This window comes from Eubalaena glacialis, chromosome 4 (genome assembly GCF_028564815.1).
Source record: "Eubalaena glacialis isolate mEubGla1 chromosome 4, mEubGla1.1.hap2.+ XY, whole genome shotgun sequence".
Lineage (NCBI taxonomy): Eukaryota > Metazoa > Chordata > Mammalia > Artiodactyla > Balaenidae > Eubalaena > Eubalaena glacialis.
This window is the reverse complement of record NC_083719.1, coordinates 26868536-26893013: the sequence shown is the minus strand read 5'-3', so window position 1 is coordinate 26893013 and position 24478 is coordinate 26868536. Positions and strand designations below refer to the sequence as shown.

The following is a 24478-nucleotide window of genomic DNA, read 5'->3' as shown; positions in this document are numbered from 1 at the left end:
TATGGGAGTTCCCTTGTATGTTATTTGCTGTTTTTCCCTTGCTGCTTTCAATAATTTTCCTTTGCCTTTAATTTTTGTCAGTTTGATTGCTCTGTGTCTTGGCGTGTTTCTCCTTGGGTTTATCCTGCCTGGGACTCTCTGTGCTTCCTGGACTTGGGCGGCTATATCCTATCCCATGTTAGGGAAGTTTTCGACTGTAATATCTTCAGATATTTTCTCGAGTCCTTTCTCTCTCTCTTCTCCTTCTGGGACCTCTATACTGCGAATGTTGCTGCATTTAATGTTGTCCCAGATGTGTCTTAGGCTGTCTTCATTTTCTTTCATTCTTTTTTCTTTATTCTGTTCTGCAGCAGTGAATTCCACCATTCTGTCTTCCAGGTCACTTATGCATTCTTCTGCCTCAGTTATTCTGCTATAGAGTCCTTCTAGTGTATTTTTCATTTCAGTTCTTGTATTTTTCATCTCTGTTTGTTTGTTCTTCAATTCTTCTAGGTCTTTGTTCTTTAATTCTTCTAGGTCTTTGTTCTTTAATTCTTCTAGGTCTTTGTTAAACATTTCTTGCATCTTCTCAATCTTTGCCCCCATTCTTTTTCTGAGGTCCTGGATCATCTTCACTATCATTATTCTGAATTCTTTTTCTGGAAGGTTGCCTATCTCCACGTCATTTAGTTATTTTTCTGGGGTTTTATCTTGTTCCTTCATCTGGTACAAAGTCCTCTGCCTTTTCATTTTGTCTATGTTTCTGTGAATGTGGTTTTCCTTCCACAGGCTGCAGAATTGTAGTTCTTCTTGCTTCTGCTGTCTGCCCTCTGGTGGATGAGGCTATCTAAGAGACTTCTGCAGGCTTCATGATGGGAGGGACTGGTGGTGGGTAGAGCTGGCTGTTGCTCTGGTGGGCAGAGGTCAGTAAAACTTTAATCTGCTTGTCTGCTGATGGGTGGGGCTGGGTTCCCTCCCTGTTGGTTGTTTGGCCTGAGGCAAACCAGCACTGGAGCCTACCAGGCTCTTTGGTGAGGCTAATGGCGGACACTGCGAGGGCTCACGCCAAGGAGTACTTCCCAGAACTTCGGCTGCCAGTGTCCTTGTCCCCATGGTGAGCCACAGCCACCCCCCACCGCTACAGGAGACCCTCCAACACTAGCACGTAGGTCTGTTTCAGTCTCCTATGGGGTCACTGCTCCTTCCCCTGGGTCCTGATGTGCACACTACTTTGTGTGTGCCCTCCAAGAGTGGAGTCTCTGTTTCCCCCAGTCCTGTTGAAGTCCTGCAGTGAAATCCCGCTAGTCTTCAAAGTCTGCTTCTCTAGGAATTCCTCCTCCCATTGCCAGACCCCCAGGTTGGGAAGCCTGATAAGTGTTTTCCAGTTTGTGAATCACCCACCCAGCAGTTATAAGATTTGATTTTATTGTGATTGTGCCCCTCCTACCGTCTCACTGTGGCTTCTCCTTTGTCTTTGGATGTGGGGTATCTTTTTTGGTGAGTTCCAGTGTCTTCCTGTTAGTGATTGTTCAGCAGTTAGTTGTGATTCCCATGCCCTCGCAAGAGGGAGTGAGCACACGTCCCTCTACTTTGCCATCTTGAACAAATCTAGTAGCATTATTCTTAAATAGCCAAATAGTGGAAACAAACCAAACGTCCAGCAACTTATGAATGATAAACAAGATGTGGTATATCCAAACAATGGAATATTATTGTCATAAAAAAGGAATGAAGTACTAATGCATGCTACAACATAGATGAAACTTGAAAACATAAGACTAAATGAAAGAAGCCAGCTAAAAAAGCCACATATTGTATAAGTCCATTTATATTAAAAGTCCAGTATAGGCAGATCCACAAAGACAGAAAGGAGATTTGTGGTTTCCAGCGACTCAGAGGAGGGGCATAGGAAGTGACTGCTAATGGGTACAGGATTTATTATTGGGGTGATGAAAATGTTCTGAAATTAGACAGTCGTGAGAGTTGCACAATTTTGTGAATCTACAAAAAGCCACTGAATTGAATATTTTAAAAGGGTGAATCTTATGGTATGTGAGTTATATCTCAAAAAATTAAATTGAAAAAAGTTAGTATAATAGGGTGAGAGAAATCAGAGACTGTCTATGTCAAGAAATCCTTTAATATCTATTCTGTCTGGTATTAACCAAAAGGATTGCATTGAGCACTTGCCATGTGCCAAGTAATGCTCCCGGAACTTTACATGTATTCATTCATGTAATGCCCACAACAATCATATAAACTAGGCGTCATTAGTTCCTGAAGAAACTGAGGTCCAGAGAGGTTATATAAATTGCCCTAGATCTACACAACTAGTAAGTGGTGCAGGTAGGATTTGAACCTGTAAAACCTGGTCCTAGGGCCTTCCCTGGTGGTGCAGTGGTTAGGAATCCACCTGACAATGCAGGGTACACGGGTTCAAGCCCTGGTCCGGGAAGATCCCACATGCTGCGGAGCAAGTAAGCCTGTGCGCCACAACTACTGAGCCTGTGCTCTAGAGCCCGCGAGCCACAACTACTGAAGCCCACGCGTAGAGCCCGTGCTCCACAAAAAGAGAAGCCACCGCAATGTGAAGCCCGCACACCGCAACAAAGAGTAGCCCCTGCTCACCGCAACTAGGGAAAGCCTGCGCTCAGCAATGAAGACCCAACACAGCCAAAAATAAATAAATAAATTTATTTATTTAAAAAAAATAACCTGGCCCTAGAAGAAACCACTATATCATAAACTCTCTTATTGAGATAAATACATCATCTTCTGCACTAAATTTCCCTTTCACACCAGCAGCTGTCACTGTGTTTATCAAGGATACATGTTATCTCTGTGGATTACCCTACTATCTGATCCTGGATCACGGTTCTCAGTTTGTTCCTTAATTCTTTTAAAGGCCTTCATGTATCCATCAATCTATCCACCATCCACCATCCATTGGCCAAAACTCAAGAAAAAACTTCAACTGGATTCTAAAGAATATCTCTCAGCATATCTCCTAGACCACAGAGTTATTCCTCCAAGGGAGAGGAGGAGAGCAGAGGGGAAGGGAGGGGGAAGAAGGAGAGAAGAAGGGGTGGGGAGGGAAGAATTTAGATGGGCCTGCTTCCTGGTCTTTCACCTTCACACCCCACCAGCTGGAATGGGTCCTTCTGATAAGGATTTCCTAAACAGAGTCAGAGATTTTCCTTTGAACTGTGAGCACTGTCCTACCCCCATTTGGCCCTTAGGAACTAATCGGACAGCTGGGTCAGTTCCCTAGCCTGGCCCTGTTGTCCTCCACATGCTATCCCCTCCCTCCCTACCACCTGCTATCCCCTCGCCCCCTACCACCTGCCTGTGCTGGTAAGGTTCCAGAATGCCTGGAGTCTGAGCCTCATTTCCCTACCTTTATTTATTAGTCCCAAGTGCAATGACTGTAATTATCTCTCCTGGGAGAGGATTACAGGTTCCACATGAGCTTCCTGGCCTCCTCGCTCTGTCCCTGGGCTGCAGGACCAAGGAGGAAGCAGCAGCTGCTTGTCCCTCACCTCCCCTTTCATGCTTCCCTATCTAGCTACCTCCTATTTTATGCCCTGTGGGCTTGGTCTCTCTGTCCCCCTACAAAAAATATTCCCATCCTTTGGCTCATTTATGATTGTAATAAGAATGGGTGGTGGTTGGAATAATAGCCAACACTCACGAAGTGCTTATAGTGGGCAGGCACTAATCTAGGAGCTTCACATCTAGGACGATGTTAAGCCCTACCAACAACCCCCTGCTGTAGGTAGTACTTTCATCATCTCTATTTACAGAGGAGAAAAATGAGGCACAAAGAGGTTGTGACTGAGGTGAGTTACAGCACTGAGTGACAGAGCTGAGATCTGAAGCCAGCTGAGTCCAGCATCAGAGTCTTTTTCACTATGCCATACTCCTCGTAGTACAGAGTAGCTTCTATATTATTCTTTCTGGCTGACATGTTTGTATTGTAAGAAGGCCTTTCAGGATACCAGTTCTTGACTCAAAGGTGTGAGGAAAGGCAAACAGATATATTTTGGGTGAGTTTAGGTGCAGGCCTTCTCAGGCTAGCTCCACCTATTCTGGGTCTGCCAACTGACATTTCCTCATTTGGCCTCAGATGCTAATTAAGGTTTCTCGTGATGACGCTGAGGCAGGCACTACAGGTTCCTGAACTGCCTTCTGAATCATCCAAGAAAGATTAAGCTGTGCGCAGCCTGGTTCATTCATTAAATAAGTTCTATCACCAGGCACCCAATATTAGCGCCCTGCCTTCAACAAGCTGCAGTTTGATGGGGGAAGTACATATGAATCAAATAATCATGCGATAAGTGTAAGATTGCAACTGTGACAAAGGCAACTAAGTGTGAAGCATAATAAGGGTCTGATCCATTCAGGGGGTCAGGGAATTGACTGAGGCTGAGGAGTTGACTGAGTGGAGATCTTTTTTTAAAATAAATTTATTTATTTATTTATTTATGGCTGTGTTGGGTCTTCGTTGCTGCTCATGGGCTTTCTCTAGTTGCGGAGAGCAGGGGCTACTCTTCATTGCAGTGCACGGGCTTCTCATTGCGGTGGCTTCTCTTGTTGCAGAGCATGGGCTCTAGGCGCGCAGCCTTCAGTAGTTGTGGCGCGCGGGCTCTAGAGCGCAGGCTCAGTATTTGTGGCGCATGGGCTTAGGTGCTCCGCGGCATGTGGGATCTTCCGGGACCAGGGCTCGAACCCGTGTCCCCTGCATTGGCAGGCGGATTCTTAACCACTGCGCCACCAGGGAAGTCCCGAGTAGAGATCTTGAAGTACAAGGGTCAACTAGGTGAAGAGAGGAGGGAAGAACATTATAGGCAGGGAGAACATGCAAAGCCCTGGGGTGGGACAGAGCATGGTAAATAGGAGGCCAAGGAAGCTGGAATGGAGAGAATAAAGAGGAAGATGCTGAAAAGGTGGGGAGGACAAACTACACAGGGCTTGTAGACCACATGTGGAAGTTTTGCTTTATGCTAAGAGGGCGGTGAAGCACAGAAGCGTTTGATCAGATTTTCATTTTGAACTCATCACTCTGGCTGAAGTGTGAATGACTGTTGTTTTACAGAAATGCTACCTCATTTAATCCCCACCACAATCCTGTGAGCGTTATTGTTATTCCTGTCATACAGGTTCAGAAAGGTTAAATAATGTACCCAGGTCATTCCACTACTAAATGCCCAGGAAAAGCACCCGAGTTTTCTTGATTCCAAGCCCTGTCCAAAACTCCTTCCTTAAAGAATCCCAAATCAGGGGCAGATTGAGGCCATTCCTGCTGCCACACCTACCCTGACCCCTAGGAACAGTTACCAAAGAGAAGAGGCACGCCTCCCTCTTTCTAGTTACCTGACTGCTCACTGGGGTGTGCCTGCAGCCCTCTTTCCATCCTCTAAATGCCTGCCAAGCAACCAAGCACAAAATTGGCCGAAAAAGAATCTTCTTGGGCAGGTGATTAACACCTGTCTTTTCTCCTCCAGTTTTAGTCAAATAGCCTAGTAACTAATAGTGCAAATTTATCAAAGCAGTTACAGTCAGCGCCTTGAAGGCTTGATTGCTCCATGAAGTTCAAGGCAAATTACCTTTAAAATGCAGTTCTAATATCTTATGTGTAGGAGATGTTTGGTTTTTTTTCCCCTAGCAACACACTTGGAGCACAGATAACTTTTGCCTGGAGAAACATCAGTATTCTGAAAAACAGTGACATTGATTTTTCTCAAATATTCTACATTTTCTCTCTTTTGAAATGAATAAGAGGATAATTCAGACAGGATTTTAGAAACTGTACCTTTGTAGGAGGTATGGGGGAGCAGGGTTGGCACAAATAAGAACTGAGGTACTGTCTCTGCTCTGGCATGAGAAGGTGGGATAAGGCCCTAAACTTAGTGAGTCAGTTCTGATTCACCCTTCGTGTTTCTTTTTAATGCTCATATCCAGCTCAGATCCAATACAGAGAGGCGAGTAGCAGAGGGTCCGGGGGATGGCTGTGGACAAGGTGAGGAAGAGGTGAAATGGAGCACTTAGGCACTGATGGAAGGCAGGAAAGAAGTAAGGTGGGAGAAGTAGTCAGAAGGGCGACTGCAAGAGGAAAGAGAATGCTTGAAAATGCACAGGGAAAGTAAAGAGAAAACAGTGAGAAAGCAGAGGGAACAAAGACACGCCTGCACGGTGGGGAGAGTATCCTTCTGTCCTTACCATGAAAGATTCACCACTCTTACCAAGAACTTCTGTGATCTGGACCCCCCCGTCACTCGACTCCAGCCAGCCTAACCTCCTCGCTGCTCTCGAGCACGCCTGCCATTGGACCCTCCATTTTCTGTCTCTTCCCCCGACTGTCAGCCAGGTTTGCCCCCTCACCCCCTTCACGACTCTATCCGTTGGCTGCACTATCCACGCCCTACATAAAGGAGCACGTCCCTCGCTCTCTTCTTTACCACGCTTTATTCTTCAAGCTGCAATCACCAGCCGACGTCGTATTTATTTGGCTATTGTCGGAACCTCCCGCCGCCCACTCTCCCCTTTCCCAGAAAGTAAATTCCGTGTGAACAAGGACTTTGTTTTGTTCACTGCTCTATCTCCAGCACCCAGAAGAGGGCCTGGCGCTTTGTCAGGGCTCCATACACGCTGTAGGAATCAAGGGGTGGGTGCGGGTGGGAGAAGGGACCAGAAGAGAAGTGCTCGGAAGGGGTATCCAACGCAATAGCACACCTGCCGTTCTTTTTCTCTTTCTCTTCTCCCCGTCTTTCCTTCTCCACTTTAAAGGCTAAGGACAAGAAGCGGGAATGCGAGAAATAAGGAAAAATCCAAATTAGTCCAGCTCAAGTCCTGGTGAAAAGTGCACGGTGGAGAAGAGCGAAAGGGAGAGAACAAATGCACACGCCAAAGTGAAAGAAGTGAAAAGTAAGAAAAGGCTGGCAGACGTCACTCTCTCGGGTCACTCTCCCCGATTCCCTCTCCCGGCCGGCGCGGCTCGGCTCGCCTTCGCCACCACAGCGGAGGAGACCAAGCCCGCCTCCTCCGGAGGGCGTCCCAGGCCCGCCTCGGCCGAGTCCCGGCACGCGCCCGTCAGAGCCGCGAAGGCGGCGGGACTACAGCTCCCAGGGTGCCGAGCGCGGGGGCGCCTGCGCAGTGCGGCGGGAGGCGGCGGTCGGTTCTCCGCTGAGGAGGAGCGGGGCAGAGGAGGGAGGCAGCGGGTGAGAGTTCAGAGTTCAGCAGCAGCAGCCCGAGCCCATGATTCCCATATGCCCTGTAGTTTCTTTCACCTATGGTGAGTATAATGTGCCCCGTCGGGGTCCCTGCGTGGCCCCTTCCCCGGCCCGGGGCGGCGGGGAGGCGCGGGGGGTTGGGGCAGGCCCTGGGGAGGAGGCGGCGGCCGCCACCGGGGCGTGCGAGTGAGTGAGGGAGTGCGAGGCGGGAGGGGGAGGCGGCGCGGCCGCGGCCCGGCCCGGCGAGGGCAGCTTCTCACGGCGCCTCTCTCTCTCTCTCTCTCCCCTTCCCTCCCTCGGCGTCTCTGCCCCTCCGCGCCTCTTCTCCCGCCATGGGACCCGACTCTCCGTGCCCGCCGCAGTGCCCAGCCGGCTGGGGGAAGATGCCAAAATGGCGACCGGCAACTACTTTGGATTCACCCACAGCGGGGCGGCGGCGGCGGCGGCTGCGGCCCAGTATAGGTAACGGCTCCCCGTCCTCTCTCTCCTCTCCCCCTGCTCGCCCCTCCGCCCGGATCCCGCCGACACGACGCCCACACGCCCGCCGCCCCCCCGCGCCCCCCCCCTCCGAGCGCCGGCCGGCGGCAGGCCGAGCCCCGCGGCCTCGCCCGGCCCGGGGCGGACAGCGGCCCCGGTGGGGGCGGGAGCGGGAGACGGTGAGGCGGGGTCCACGGAGGGCCTCCCGGGCCTTCGGCGGCCTCGCAGCTAAAATGGCCTCCCGCGGCCTCGCAGCCGAGCCGCCACCCCCGCCGGGCTGGGAGGGAGGGAGCCGAGGCCGCGGCCCCTGCGGAGCCTCCGGTCTCCGCCCCCGCCGGGCCGGTCCCCACCTCCGACCCCCCTCCCACTTGGGGAAAGAGACGGTGGGCGAGGGCACCTTTCGGGGAGTGCGGAGTCGCGCCGCCGCCCGGGCACCGGTCCTCGCCCGGTGCTCCGGCCCCCCGATCCCAGATAACGTGTTGTTTTCTCGGGTTCCTTCTCCTGCGTCCCGTGGTCTCCCCTGGCCCTCCACCCGATCCCCGCAAACAGACTGTGGGTGTCATCGCATTCGTTTGGTTCCTTTAGTTCTCCCTGCAAGGAGAGAGGTGAACACACCAACCACCTGTGAATTGTGTAGCTGGTAGACTGGAAGAGATGTGCGAAGTTTCTAGTGCTGATAAATGAGTCCACAGCTTTGTTCTAGCTGTTGCGTTTAGGCTGCAGGTGGGCCAGTAATTTCCCTTGGCGGGTCTTTCCCCTCCAGGGAAATGAAAAGTGCAAGTGAGGTACCGAGTTAGTGATTCTGTTGTTACTTTTGAGTCAGTCTGAGACAGTCTCTTTAGACTCAGGCCATAAGGGTTCAGGGCTCCTAAGTGATCAGCTTTTTATAGAGAGAGAGAGTATATTAGATATCTGTGTACTAGGTAAATTAGCTATTGGTTGATAAACCCAGGTAGTTTTCTCACCTCATTCACTTCAGGCGGCGGGTTGTCTAATGGAAAGGACATCACTGGGAACCAGAAGACCTGGGTTCCAGTCTTTTTTGCTCCGGATTTTAATGACGTTGGGGACATCTCTTATTTGGTTTTTCATTTTCCTCATCTGTAAAATTGGGCTATCATTTTCGGTTAAAACTTGTAATTCTGAGGAACAGAGTTGCCATATTTCATGGAATTATAAGATACCATTTATTGTAAAGGAAGGGTATCATTATTTTATGTATCACTAAAAAAACACTACCAGTTAAAATATGACTCAGTGCTTAAGACCGCGTTGATTTTTAAGAGATGTTAAAATGTATAAATGTGTTTTATTGATGAAATTAATATTCTACTAATTGTCAAATGCGTTGAACGCATGGGGCATTTTTTTACAAGTCTCTTTTACCTTGAAGCTTATTTCCAGAAAAAGAACTGAGATGACAAATTATTGGGGCACGATCTTGGGGCTTTTCAAACTTTTTAAAAATTCTTTGCTTACAAATTGTGATAAACAACTAACAAAGTCTCAGCCACTTTAATAAAGAGCAGATAATTTTCGTGGAGAGAGAGAAAAATCAAGCCATTTTCTTTTTCTGGGAAACAAGATATAGCTAATCAGCACTGTGCCATAAATCTACTGCTACCAAGTACTGTGTGTCCTACACAAGGCTGTATCGAACCATTTAAGTTTTAATTGTTTTACACAGTATTTTTCTGTTACTGTGGACAGAGTGATAGATTTGTTGGATTATTAACTGTTTACTGAAAATGTAGTGGGTTTGTTCTTTGTGGCAGTTTTGAAATATTTTTTCTAATGCAAACCTATAGATAGAAATGAGGGGAGGAAATGCCAATTTAAAGATAATCATTTTTTGATCAAATATTTGCATGTATGTATTTTATCCCAGTATAGGAAGCTATTACAGAATTTCTGTACCTAGTTTTTCTTTGGCTTTGAATCTTATAAAGTTTCAGTAAACTGTAACAGCAATCCAAAGTATTAAATTGCTTGTTATATGTGTGTCTAATGAGAAAAGACTAGTTTTTTGACATTACTTTGTTAAGATGCTCTGTCCTTGTATATAACATACTATATAGAATTGTTTGTTTTTAATGGAAAGAAATCAGGTCCAATAATGCTAATACCTTGGTTCAAGGAAGATGAACAAATAGCATTAATAATAAAAGCATATGCAAAAGATGCAGTGATGGTGCTCCTCTTTCTTCCTGTCTAGAAATCATTAAAATTTAACTTTGAGACATGGAAGACCAAGGCTTACTTTGCAAAAAAAAATTTTTTTTGAAGGATGTAAACTCAAGGAGATCTTAAACATTTACCTGTAGATTATGTGAATAGTTGCTTCACCTGTCGTTGAGTACAGATAACTAAGAGTAACTATTCTAAGTCTAGATTTAATTCCAGTTCTTAGTTTTCTTGGTTACAACTATGTGAGCTATTTGATTAAATTTATTTTAAATTTAGACTTTCTTTTTGCTTGTTAATATTTGAGATTTATAATGGCATACTAAGTATCAAAGTTCTTTAAGAGATGTTGTAAAGATCTCTTATAAGTTCTACTACTAATAACCTTTAGATAAACCAGGTTTTTCTTTTGTATAATACATATTAAATACTTTTGTGGTAAGCATTTATTCAGTCCTTGTGCTACGCGTTCCATCAGCTACTGATTGCTTTTCTTCCTGCTTTCTGTATTTTTTTAAGGCTAGTAAATAAACCTATTGCGCCATTTGCCACTATTGCAAATGTAATCTTCATTTTCTTACCTTTCATGTGCTTTTTTCCCCTTGGCAATGACAAAATCAGAAAGGTTTTAAGTATTAATTATTGTGTTTATAAGTATATATTTCTGGTAGAATGTTAATTTGGGGTGTGTAGGACAAGGCAGATCTCAAGCGTGAGGAAAAAATAAGAATGGCTTCATGGCAGAAAGGGAACTTGGTTAGATAGGTACCTACTTCAGTAGAGTACCTTTTTTGTTTGAGAAGATATACTTAAAAACTTTTAGGCGGACATTAATTTTATAATAAATCTTGAAAAAAATGATTTCAACAGTTGTAAGAACTTAGGGTAGCAAAGAATGTGAGAAAGATAATTCTCAGTGGAAAAAACTTTCTAATTAATAGTATCATAGGATCAAATCAGTTTTTTTGTCTCCTTCATTGGCAGTTTTACAGAAGTTCTCATAGGAGTTCTTCAGTTTTTGAAGGGGATTTGTGGCATAAACAAATATGTATATGTAATATAAACTAAAGTAATTCCATTATATCCCACTATGAATAGGACATAACTTTTTCTTTGAGAGTTTTAAACAGCCAGTTTCTCGTATTCTTTAGAAAAGCCTTGGTCATATCGTTCTTGTCACCTCTCTATCTACTCAAGACGCTTGTCTGTTAACTTGCATAACCTAAATGTTTAGCTTGTGCTTAAACTAATTTTCTTTGTTCTATCTATAGCTCTTAGTGTATCATTGGTATCTGAATGTTATTCTACCTTCAATAAAGTTAGCTATTTAAAATAATCATTCGACAACTTTTTTTTACCCTTTTAATATCTAGAATTAATTGAGTTCAAAAACTTTATAGAGTAATGATTGTATAAAGGTACAAAATAATTGCCCACATATTCTTAGAATCTCAGCAAATGTTGTTAAATGATAAATGTTTAAGTGGATTTCGACTGTTGTCTGGACATTAGCTTAAATTAAGCATCTGTTAGTCAAAAGAAGGCATCTCATCTAGTGATTCTTGAGATGTCTTTAGGACATCTGTTCCTAAAGGATAAATATCTTTTCACATCACTAAGATAACTTGGGTAGGTTGATTGGCCAGTGAATTTTCCTTTTTTTCCTTCTCTTTTTTGCTTTTTATTTGAATGTAGAGTTAAGAATATTGTATCTTGAAGGAAAGAATAAAAGTAACGCTAGTAAGGTAGAAAGAAGTAATGACTAACTGAGATGGTGAAAAAACCAGGTGAACAGGTTTTTGAAACCGATCTTAGTGATGGAAATTTACTGGCTCTACCAAAAAAAAATTTACTGCAACTGCTAATTATATCAGCTCTTCCATTGTTGAATCAGAGATCTTAGGATTCATATTGCATGAATGAATTTGAAATAATGAAAATTTTCTTTCCAAAAGGATTAGTGCTTTTACAATGATGATATATCCTGTATGTGTTATTAATAACCTTAAGAGTAGGATGAGGGAGAATAGCCCTGTATAGAATGCTTAAGGTGTATGCTTGACTGTGTTTTTATAACCTGCCTCACAGTATACTGTAATGAAAAGGGCCTGAGCTAGTCAGACTTTGGATTTGAATCTCAACTCTATCTCTTTAGACGCTTGTGCAAGTCACCTAATCTTTCTACAACTCAGTTTCCTCAACTAACTTGCTTTGAGGTGAAGTTATTAAATATAAAACTTCCTAGCCTAGTGCTTGATTTTCAGTAGGCATTTAACCAATGCTAGTTTTCTATAGAGATTTGTATAATAATACTAAAAGGGTTTTAAAAGCTCTCCTTAGTTGATGGCTATCACACACTTTATATATAGAGCTTCATAATCTCAAATGTTTTAAAAGTAGGTACTTGAGTATCAATTGGAGGCCTCAGTTTCAGTGTCCGTTTAATAGGGACCTCCAAGTTTTTAATTATTTGCAAGCAACATGATTATAATCAACAGACTAATATGAGAAATAATAAGAGTTCAAATTTTCTGGATCTAAGATCACTCCTGTTTCAGCAATGTTGAATTAGATTATCAAATTTCAAATAAGTCCTTTTTATATAGCCACAAAATCTATTAAGTAGAAATAAAACTAATGAGATATGCAAAACACTTTAAGAAAAAAATGCAATAGGCTATAAAGGACATAAAAGAAGACAAATAATTGAAGATGGGCTGTGTTCATACAGTGAAAAAAAATCAATACTATCAAATTATGGATTTTCTCCTAAGTAGTCTATATGTTTAATGTAATTGCAGTAAAAATCACAACAGCCTTTTTGGGGTAACTTGATAAAGGAGTTCTCATGTTGATAGTGAAGAGAGTATTTGTCCAAAAGTAGTCATGACAGTCTTGTAAGATATCGTAAGGAAGGTCTTGTATTAGCAGGGACCAAAAGATGTTATTAAACAGGAAAATGTGGTATTGGTAGAGGGATAGACAAATAGATCATTGGCTTAAAATAGAGAGCCCAGAAATAGATGTATGCTTATGGGCAGTTGGATTAGAATATATAGCTGTTTAAATAGAGGTATTTGTCAAAAAAAGCAAATCAACCAAATTATTATTCAGAAGTACACCATCAGGATAATCAGAAGACAGTCCTTGGGCTTATAAATGTAGTAATTGACGAAGTATGTTAGAATTACTAGAATGAGATTAAAGGTGAGGAGTGCGCCAACAACATTGTCCTTGGCATCACTCTATCAGAATTAGGGTCGTTATTCTGAGTATAACATTTCTTAGTGTTTTGTGAAAGCTGTGTGCAGTGCAGCTCTTAATTCATCCTTACAGAGGGCGAATTAATGAAGCAAAGAACACTGGGCTTTTTTTGTTTTAGTATTAGTCTCCTCATGTAATATATACATTAAAATACGTTCATAGGGAGTAACTTACAGTATGCATAGTCCCTGCTTTCAAGGAGTTTACAGTCTTGGGGGGTGAGGGTAGGGGCAGGTATACCTACAGGTAACTATGCCATGATAGCGATCATAACTGAGTTTTAATGAAATACTAAAATAGGGAATTGGAGGATTCTGAGTATGGAGTTTGAGGTAGGCTTCATGGTCTTTAATTCTGAAAATAGAGGGAAGGTCATTTTAGACAAAATGTGTTGAGCCAAGATAGGAATGAATTAAATCCACCCCCACCCCCGCATGCTGCACTGCGTGGCACGCGGGATCTTAGTTCCCAGACCAGGGATTGAACCCGAGCCCTCGGCAGTGAAAGCGCAGAGTCCTAACCACTGGACTGCCAGGGAATTATCTGAATTAAATTCTTGATGTGGTTGGTAGTTGGTAGGTTCTGTAGTCAGGCTAGCTGAGCTGAATCCAGGATCCCTCTACTATTTGTCATGTGACATTGGGCAAACAGTCCTTTGGTACTTGAGTTTCTTCATCTATAAATTAGAGATAATACTAATAATTACCTCATAGGATTGAAATTTTAAAAAAATTCTCCGTCGAAGTATGGTATATATAAAAAGAACTGCACATATAATAAGAATATAGCTTGATGAAGTGTCATAAGCTGGACACACCTGTATAACCAGCACCCAGATCAAAAAAACAACACTATCAGCATCCCTGGAGGCCTCTACAGTCTCCATTGTGATTTGAGAATTCAATGAGATAAAATTTGTAAAGTGCTCAGAGTAGCCCCTGCATACATATATCTCCATCGATGTTAATATTATATTCAGTGGACATTTGGAAATGGAGCTCAGAAGAGGGATAAGGGTCGTAGTGTAAATCCGAATATCATCCATATGGTGGTGATCCACCATTATAGCTGTGAGCATGGATGAAGCCAGAGAAAGTACAGTGCCTGTCATACATCAAACATTTAGTAAACGTTTTTTGAATGAGTGGAAAAAAAAAATAGAACAGAGCCATAGTTACAAACTTGGGGGACATCGGTGTTTAAAGTAGGGCCAAAGAAAGAAGCAAATACTGGGACAGGGTCGGGGTGGGCAGAGCTGAAAGAATGTAGTGTTCATAAAAACCAAAAGAAGATGGAGTAATCAGCAATGTTAGGGCTTTAGAGAGGCTGGATAAAGGATTGATAGTTAGCAAAATCTTTGGTATAATTTTCATGGGCAGCCAGTATAGAAAAACTAGAATCTGATCGTTTGGAGCTACAGAAAGACAAGCATAAAATTTTGCATAAGACAGGTTTTGTAGTCTAATTTAGTATTCAAATAAAATTTTTTGTTGCTGTAGTTGACGTGCAGTTGATTTACAGTGTTGTGTGAATTTCTGCTGTATAGCAAAGCAGCTCAGTTACACACACGTATACATTCTTTTTCACATTCTTTTCCATTATGGTTTATCCCAGGATATTGAATGTAGTTCCCTGTGCTATACAGTTGTTTATCCACCAATAAATTCTTGAGGGTCCTAGAGGTTAAATGGGCTTAAAGTATTCGGAAGCACTGTTTTTGAAGATCAATTAAATGAAAATAAAAATTTTAATTCATTTTTTATTTCTGGGAAAAGATAATATATTGTATAAAGTGCATTACGTTCGTATGGTAGTCAGCATTAAATGGGCAGAAAACTTCCTTGAAAAGAGGTTTGAGGAAATCTGACACTTGATAGAAAAAAGAAAAACAGTAAGAAAGCCTTTTAAAAAGTAATCATATAGATGAGGGCAAAGAGTGATGTGATTTATGAAGATGGCTTTATTGCTTCTCTCACTCCCCCAGTCCCACTCATCCCAAACCATTTTTTACTATAAGCAGAATGGTCACTATAAAATGTAAATTTAATCCCAACACTCTTCTGCTTAAAATCCTTCATTTGCTATCCATTACTTTCAGAATATCTGGTTATCCTAGCTCTGTATTTAGAGGATTTGGGGATCTTATTGTACAGGCTTAATTCCTTATTCACATTTATGAAATCCAAAAAATTCTGAAAACGCTGCTAGTAAGTTTGCAAAAAAAAAACTTGACAGTAGGAACTAACATGAAGGGGGGGAGGCTATTTTTAATTTTTTATTTTCATCTCAGTGTGAATATTCATACCTTTCTCTGAAGAAATGTTAATATGTTTGAGACATAATGAAAGGTGTGTTTTTGTTGAGTATAGAAAGTTATAGAGCACTTTGGTTTAATTAATTTATGGTATCCATCAGCTTTAATTGTACCCAATAGTTTGTTTCTTTTTTGAGTAATTCTGTTCACAAATATTTACAAGGATTAACATTGCATGACTTTTTCTTTCTTAGAGGTCTTCCAAAGAAAACAATTTGCTTATTTTTCAAAATGGAATAAAATTCATTTTATCTTAATTACCATATAGATCCACTGGATCTTTTTTTATAAGTCTAAGATTTAGAGTATGGAATCTTAGTGATCTTATTTTTCTGTATCTTGAAACATTTTACTATTTCATGATCCTAGGAATTATTTCCTCTTTACTCATCACTTATTCCTAACTATGTTAAAAGAAGACTAATACAATAGGAAAATGGTGTTGGAAGCACCTAGAACAGGGGTCCCCAACTCCCGGGCCGCGGACCGGTCCCGGTCCATGGCCTGTTAGGAACCGGGCCTCACAGCAGGAGGTGAGCGGCGGGCAAGCGAGCGAAGCTTTATCTGCTGCTCCCATTGCTCGCATTACTGCGTGAACCACCCCCTCCCGTCCATGGAAAAATTGTCTTCCACGAAACCAGTCCCTGGTGCCAAAAAGGTTGGGGACCACTGACCTAGAAGGATAGTACAATAGTGAAATAATTGGAGGATGTTGCATTGCCTAAAGTATTGCATCGTCTTTCAAGAAGGTATGAAAGAAAGGAGAGATGCTGTCTTTAATAGTTGGCTTTTAGTTTTCCTTCAGCACAGTTGAGGAGTCAGAATTACTCATTCTCTGTTCATACTGGCAAAGAGAAGAAAGTTAACACAAGACAATATTTGACAACTCTTAGGTAAATAAGATGAATACAAAAATAGCACCACTCTAGACAAATGATAATGGTGAAATGGATTGTATAAGCAAAATCTCAGCCTAAGAGTCTATAGATACAATGTCCTAGATGATTTTTTTCAAACTGAAGAATCAGTGAGTGAACAATATAAGGATAAAAAAGGAAAGTAAGGTATTCTCATCTAGTTAACAGGAAGGACTTCATTATGTAATATTCTGTGACAAGTTCCAGAACATCCCATTTTGCTAAAAGTATATGTGGCAGAAATCTTTCATGTTTTGTGATGTTTGTGAACCAAAATTTACTCGATATGGTTCATTAGTGGACAGATGCTTAAGGCAGCTATGTATACAAAGGTAGTTGGAAGGAAATAGATGGTGTAGAAATTAAAAGATTCTTTAGATCATTCCAAAGCAAAAACACTGACAATGTTTTACAGTTATGGAGCAAAGTAAATGACCATCTCTCTTCAACAAAATATGAGCCATAAAACATTTCAAAACTTCTTTAAGCATTGCATTTTGACAATTCAAATGCAGGAAGATGAACCAAAAGTAATGGTAAGTTAGAACTCATTAGAGAAATATATGAAATGTGGAATTAGCATTTATGGGATGGACATGTTCCATGTTCATGCATGAAAGTTGATGAGCAGTTATGTTCAGAGAACATGGTCCATTTTGTGTATATGTGGAATAAAAATTGGGGTTTACTGTACTTTGTATTTAAAATTTTCTAATAGTATTTTCATTATTCCTTATTCTTATGTAAATCGTCAAATGACCTCAAAAATACAGAAAATGTAAGCGGTCCAATGGACCCAAATGATATTTCTCCTGGTATGTTGAGAGTTAAAAGATGTCAAGAAAACTGTCAGTGGTTTTCATATATTTAACCACCCTCCCTCCCTTGTAGTCTACCCATCTAAAGAGTTGGTAGAAATTGTAGGATTAGTTATTTTATTTATTCTAGTTTTTAAGAAGAAAATAGAGCCTGAATTTAAATTTCTTCTAAAATTCTACAATGATGCAGTTATTGTTTTAATAGCACTGTGAAGGTTAATGGGAGCATGACATTACAATAACAAGTTTAAGGAATATTTAAAGGTGGTTTGTCTTTGGGGTGATTCTGTGAGAAAGTTTAATTTTGCATCATTCTCAACATTATAAAATACTAAATGTAAAGATAAATTTGTCAGTGATTTTGTAGATACGTAAAGTGCCATAATTTGACCTAGAAAAGTCCAACAGTGTTGAGCATTAAATTTGGACTAATGGAAAGGTTAAATTGTGTTTTGTGTGCCAAGAGAAAGACAGAAATAAAAAAGTTTTATCAGTTACTCTACCATTTTATGCAAAATTGAAACAAACACATACAAAGTATGTTTTTCCAGGGGGTAAGAAGCACATTTAATAATGTAAGTGACAGGAGCTGCCTACATTTTCTTGACTGAGACTTGTTTCCCTCATGGCCTTTCAGAAATGAAACATTCCGCATTTGTCCTATAGTGGTTCCTCCAGAAATTTAGCATATTTCACTTAGTCTAAAGTTAATCATTACCTTTACTCTCCTAAACAATACCAGGACTTAAAATGTTTTAACTTTGGTCAGTCCCCTCCTGATTTTTGTGCTTTTGTTGTACTATATTTCAGATGTTCTTAACCCCACAACCGTTGTTGAACAAAATTATTGTTTTATGTAGCTAGTGAGTATTTAAATTTGCCTTCGTATTTACCACTTTTTTTAAAATTATTATTTAACATTCATTCACTCTGAGATCATTTTCGTTCTTCCTAAAGTAAATCTTTGAGAATGTCCTTTAATGTGGGTCTACTGATAACAATGTTTTTTTGGTTTTTCTCTCTTTTTTAATCTCAAAATATCTTCATTTCACCCTTCTCATTCTTGAGAAGTCATCACTTAATTTCTAGGGATTTTTTTTCCTCAAGCTACTTGTGCTTCTCTCTCTTTGGTGTTTACAGTTTCACTCAGATGCGTATTGGTGAGAATTCCTTATTTAATCCTACTTAGGGTTAGTTGGGGGCTCCTGGATCTGAGGATTGTTATATCAGACATTCTATTTAGATGTTTCCTCTCTCCCTTTTTCTTCATTTGCAACTCCAGTGAGTTGTTAAGTTACCATTTTTTATTCTTTTCTCCTGGTCTTTTAACCTCTTTAATATCTTTCATCTCTTTGTGTGCCTTCTGAGTAATTTTTATAGATTTTTTTTTGCCAGCTATGTCTAATCAGTTACATAATGCCTTTCTGAGTTTCTGATTATAATTTTTATATACTGTATTTCATTTCTGGAAATTCTGTTTTTTTTTTAATTCATCTGGTTGTTTTTGATTGAACTCTTAGTTCTTGGTCTTGGTTTCCATAGTCTCTTTACTTCTTTAAGTGTACTTATTTTATATTTCATATCCAATACTAATACTTGTAGTCTTTCTTTTTTTTTTCAAACTCTTGCTCCTAGTATCTTGTTTCCTTATGGGTTTTGTTTGTGATTTTTGATTGAGATCTCCTCTTTTTTGGAACATGGTAGCGTTAGAGAGGAATGAGCATTTTGTGGTACCTGGAAGAAAATAAATAAGTAAATAAATGCCAAACCAAGTAGTTAGTTTTCCTGGTTAGCTAATGTGAATTCCAGAGCCCAAAGTAGGGGAGTGCTGGCCTGTTGTTAAGAATTATCAGGAGAGGCTTCTCTCCTTTACTTGGAGCCAAGGCTGAGACAGGAAAGTTTCCTTACAGTTCTCCCTTAAAGGAGGAAGTGGGCTTTTTCCTAATTCACCTTCTGTTAGTTTTGTGTGGGAGTTCCAAAATTCTAAGCCATTACTTCCCTATGCCTTTGATGTCTCTGCTAACTTAGAAAATAATATTTGTACAGCAGCACACCGGGTAAACTGGGAGGAGATTTGGAGCCCTAGATAAGACTATTACACAGCTGTAAGCAGCAGACTTAGGGCTCTGGCCACTTTTGCAGTGCTCATTTTACCTGAGAGCAAGTACTGTTTCCATGTCATAAGATAGAAGGAAACATTTTGCTTGAAGGGGCAGTAAGTAAAGAGCAGGAAAATGAATGGTGAATACCATTACAGACTCTAAGTTAATGTTCTGTATCATAAAATGGTGGTTCTCAAACTTTTTGGTTTGGGGACCCTTCTAACTTCTGATTATTAAAAACCCCCAAAAGCTTTTGCTTATGTGGATTATACTAATATTTACTATTTTAGAAATTTTAAAAATATTTAGATTGTTTTAAAATAGTAAAAAAAACCACTACATGCTAACCAAAAATATCTTTATGAAAAATAACTATATTCCAACCACTGAGAAAGTAGTAAGATGAGAAGCATTGTTTAACATTTTTACAAATCTTTTTAATATCTCAATTAAGGTGGATTCTCATACCTGCTTCTGCATTTAGTCTGTTGCAATAAATTGTTCGGATTAAAATATATGAAGGCAATCTGTAATTGAAAAGGGAGAACCAACCTCCTGAGCCCTCTGAAACGGTCTTAGGGACGCTCAGCGGTCCTTGGATCACATTTTGAGAACCACTGTTGTATAGGAACTAACGGAGGTGTAGGATGCCGCGTATGCGGACAAGCCATTTGTACACGTAAGTTATTTTAATTTCAGTAGTGACTATAAATTTAGTAGTGTAGTATAAAGCCAGGTCATATTAATGGAATTCAAAAGCACTTAAAGATGGGCCTAAAGTTGGATATAGATTAGGGTTGAGGCCAGAAATGTAGATATTAGAGTTGTGTTGGGATAACTAGAAAGGAGTATTTAAATTCGGGGTTGGTTTGTTGGTCATTGAAGTTGCCAGTTTGAGAATTCTATTCTGTTATCTTTCTGCTTATCTTTCATTACTCAGAGTAATGCATTAATTAATTGAAAATAGTATAGAAGGGCTTAATGAAAACAACAGTCCCTTATTTTCCTTCTCCCTGCCTCCCAATTCCCCACCTTTAACACATTTTGGTTTCATTTCTAACCTCCATATCACTAAATAGTATGCTGCTTTTTTATGTCTTAATTTATCAACTTTATGCATTATAGTTTGATTTCTTACAATCATGGTTAGGATTTCATACATGCTCTCTCATGCTTCTCATTTCTGCTCCCAGATTCAGTGATACGGCTATTTCTGTTACTTCAAACAATACACACCAATTCTAGTTCCATCAAAGGTAGACAGTATCTTGGTACTCTCTAAGAATCTTGAAACCCTTGTGCTTTACTTTCCCTCTTTCTCCACCCCATCCCCCAACTCAGCGCTCGTTTTCCTTGTGATGACACTTACATGGTGTTCTGTAATCATAGTTTATCTTCTGTGATTTAGGTTGATTCTAAAACCTTAAAGCAGAAAACTGTTTCATTATTATGACTGTAAATAGTATTTACTCTGGAGCCAAGTACTGTTCTATGATTAGAATTCCTCATGTATTCCATTTTTACAACCCTGTATCACTTAATAGAGAATCTTTGCAGGGTCAAGTTCAAACAGATTTTTCCTTTTTTACACCCTATTAATTGCTCAACTGAGATCATGACTTTTCTTGAGCAGTTTTATATTTCCTGAAGTCTTTCATTACCCTTTTTTTCACCCAAATCTTCTTGGTGCCTTGATTATATCATGAGATTTTCCCAGGCTCTTGGTCTACTGTCTATTGTCCAGTCGTCTGTTTTCCTAGACATCCTTCTCCTGGAGGCTTCTGTCCTTCCTTTGATTTCAGTCTCATAAACTTACTGCGTTTCTGGGCCTGCTGCATAGCTGCCGACCTGGGCTTTTATCTGTCTCCTGAGTTTGAATCCACTGTTTGTGGGATCCCATGATATCTTTCTTGTTTTATATTTTGCTGAAGTATGTTTTCATGTAGCTTCCTAAGAAAAAGCATGTGGGAGGTAAACTCCTTCAGACCTTGAATGTCAAAAATCATTCTTCTGTGTTAATAGTTTAACTGGGTGCAGAATTCTACATTGATAATCATTTTCCCTTGAATTTTGAAGACATTACCCTATTGTCCTCCAGCCACTGGTGTTATCAGTAAGTCTGATTTTCATTTACTTGTCCGTAGGTGATCTGTTTTTCTTCTCTCTAGAGATTTAAAGGATCTTTTTTTTTGTCTTGAGGTGTTATGAAATGCTATCAATGTATGTCTCTCAGTGTTGTTCTTTCATTCTGTTTTGCACTCCGTAGATCTTTGAATTTGAAAATACGGGCCTCCCTTCAAGAGTGGGAAATTTCTTAATTTCTTCCATCTGCTTTTTTTCTTTTCTCTAGAATTCCTTCTTGTTGGAGTATTAGACGTGCTATATTTACCCTTTCTCTTTTCTTTTATCTTTATCTTGTCCATGTCCTTCAACTTTATCTTCTAACTAGTGTAAAATTCTTGTTTTATGGATACAAATTAGAGATTTTTAAAGTTCTTATCTGTTGCTTTGAGATATCCATTTCCCATGGGTTCATTCTTATTTCTTTTGCAGTTTATAGTAGGCTTTCTTTAAACATCTGGTGATTTTAGCTGGCTGTTTATTTCAGTAAGGCTTCTGGCTGGCTTCACTTTTTGGTAAGCAAGTAGGGAGCAGACCGTTAACCTCCAGCTTAAGTTCAGAAATATGAAGGATGTTTTTACTCTTCAATATTAGTAATTTCCTAAGTACTCTCCCCCCCACCCCCCGCCAAGAGAAATACCCTTCCATTTTATGTCTGATTGTTTCTTTTTCTTTTTTTGGGGGGGGGGTATCTTTTTGTTTGTTTGTTTATTTTTGGCGGCATTGGGTCTTCGTTGCTGCGCACGGGCTTTCTCTAGTTGTGGCGAGCGGGGGCTGCTCTTCATTGCAGTACACGGGCTTCTCATTGCGGTGGCTTCTCTTGTTGCAGAGCACGGGCTCTAGGCATGCGGGCTTCAGTAGTTGCAGCACGTGGGCTCAGTATTTGTGGCTTGCGGGCTCTAGAGCGCAGGCTCAGTAGTTGTGGCGCACAGGCTTAGTTGCTCCGCGGCATGTGGGATCGTCCCGGACCAGGGCTCAAACCCGTGTCCCCTGCATTGGCAGGCGGATTCTTAACCACTGCGCCACCAGGGAAGTCCCTGTCTGATTGTTTCTTAAACTTTCTTACCCATGTTGTTTTTATATGTTTGTTTCATAATTTATTATTTAATTTGTCCCAGTTTAAAACTGGCTGAAGCTGATTAGATTTAATTTATTCACAAAGGATATTACCATCTAAGTAAAAGCTTCTGCTCTACTGGATGCTTAGTAAATGAAAATCTTCTCATATTTCACAAATTATTTTTTATGGCACAAGATTTGGGATTTTATGTCCTGTTCTATTTAAGAAAAAAAAAAATTTTTTTTTTTTTTTTTGGCCACACGGCTTGTGGGATTTTAGTTCCCCAGCCAGGGGTTGAACTGAGGCCCTCGGTAGTGAGAGCATGGAGTCCTAACCACTGGACCGCCAGGGAATTCCCTATTTAAGAAATTTAAAGACAGTTAAGTCTTACATTTTATGTAGGGATATAATTTAACACCTTTTATTCTCATGCCCCAGACTAGGCAAAAACCTTGATTTGAACTGTTTCAACTTAAGACTAATTTTTATGTAAACTAATTTGAACTTGATGTGAATTTTTAAAAATTAATTTACTTATTTAGACTTAGCTACTTGATATTTAATTCAACGGCTGTAGTCCAGTCTGGTCATCTATGTCATGTGAAAGGCAGTTTTCCTAAAGGTATTTGAAATTGGAAGAGAATTTCCCAGATGGGTCTAAGATAAATCAGAGAATCTTTATTCTGAACAATAGTCAGCTGCCCTAGCCCTTGACCCCCTGGGAACTGGGACTGGATCATCATTCTTCATGATGCTTTGGTGGAGCATGTGGTTCCAGCCCGGATGGTGGTTAGGGACCTGGCTCTACAAAGCAAGTTAGGTTAGACAGCCCTAGGGATGTCTATGGTAGTTGCTAAATGCACTGGCATCTTTTTATATGATTCCTGGGAAGGGTGACTATAAAATTTATTGTTCAAACTGAGACACATAGGAGAGTGAGAATACTATTAATAATTATGCTGGGGCAATAGGCATAAACCAGAGCACGAGGTCATCCCTTCCTGAGTTGCATGGACTTTTAAGGATCAGTGGTAGTATAAGTCAAATTGCCTGCCTAGTGTACTTGACATTCCTATTCTACTCCAACTTTTGTTTTTTGTCCTATAGGACATGTTTTGGGGACCATGAAATGTGGACAGATACTCGATAAAGAGCAGTGGGATGAATGGAAACAGCATAGGAATTCAAGACTGTCTGAATTTTACATAACCATGTAGCCTCTACGTGGGAAATCTTAATCAGTAAACGTTAAATACAAGTTTCACAGAACTGGTGTATTTATATTTTAAACATAATTCTTTTTTTCAGTTCTAGGAATTTTGAAGAAGTATATGTTATTGGAATTTTTCTTAAGGATGTGGAATTATCCATAGAAAATGTCAATGCCCAACCAATTTCCCACCATTACAGTTTAAACTTCCCTTTTCCTGTCTTATAATTGGCATATATGTAGGAAATGTTAGCTAATTTTAATATCAAAACATGGAAAACCTCATCCAAATAGAAATTATAAGAGTTTCTTTGGACTCTGTTCTAAGTTTTTGTTTTTTTTTCTTTTTCATATTGGGCTGAAATCTGCCACCCTTCCATCCATTGGTTCTAGTTCTGTTCTCTGGAGCAGCATGGAGTAAGTCTCTTCTATTAGAAGGCAGCTATCATATCTTCCAAGGTCACCTTTTCTAGACTGAATGTCCCTAGGTCCTCTACTTTTATGTGAAATAATACCCATACTTATAAACTTCATATTGATTCCCTTTGAACACATCCTAATTATCAGTGTTTTCCATAATACAGTTAAAATATGATGGCCCCAGATTTTAATTCTGTGCCATATTTTTTTTTGGTATTGTGCATACCAGTGAAGAATACCCTGTACTATAACCCATGAATCAAACACTCTAGTTTATTAGTGCAGCTTCAGCTTATGTCAGGTATTTTTTTCTTAGCTATTCTTAACTGTTGGCTCATATTAAAACTTACGAGCTAAATAACTGTTGGGGCTCTCCTTTTTTT

At 40.4% G+C, this 24478-nt stretch overlaps 1 protein-coding gene across 2 annotated transcripts in view; it reads left to right on the top strand.

Moving 5' to 3' along the window:
- Positions 1-7142: 7142 nt before the first annotated feature.
- The window catches only part of ZFR (zinc finger RNA binding protein), a 75583-nt gene continuing 58247 nt past the window's right edge, over positions 7143-24478 (top strand). For both annotated transcript variants that reach the window (XM_061189159.1, XM_061189160.1), the window contains exons 1-2: positions 7143-7270; positions 7571-7670. In XM_061189159.1, the coding sequence (XP_061045142.1) occupies positions 7234-7270; positions 7571-7670 (137 nt within the window). In that variant the 5' untranslated portion in view covers positions 7143-7233. The remainder of the gene's footprint in view (positions 7271-7570; positions 7671-24478) is intronic.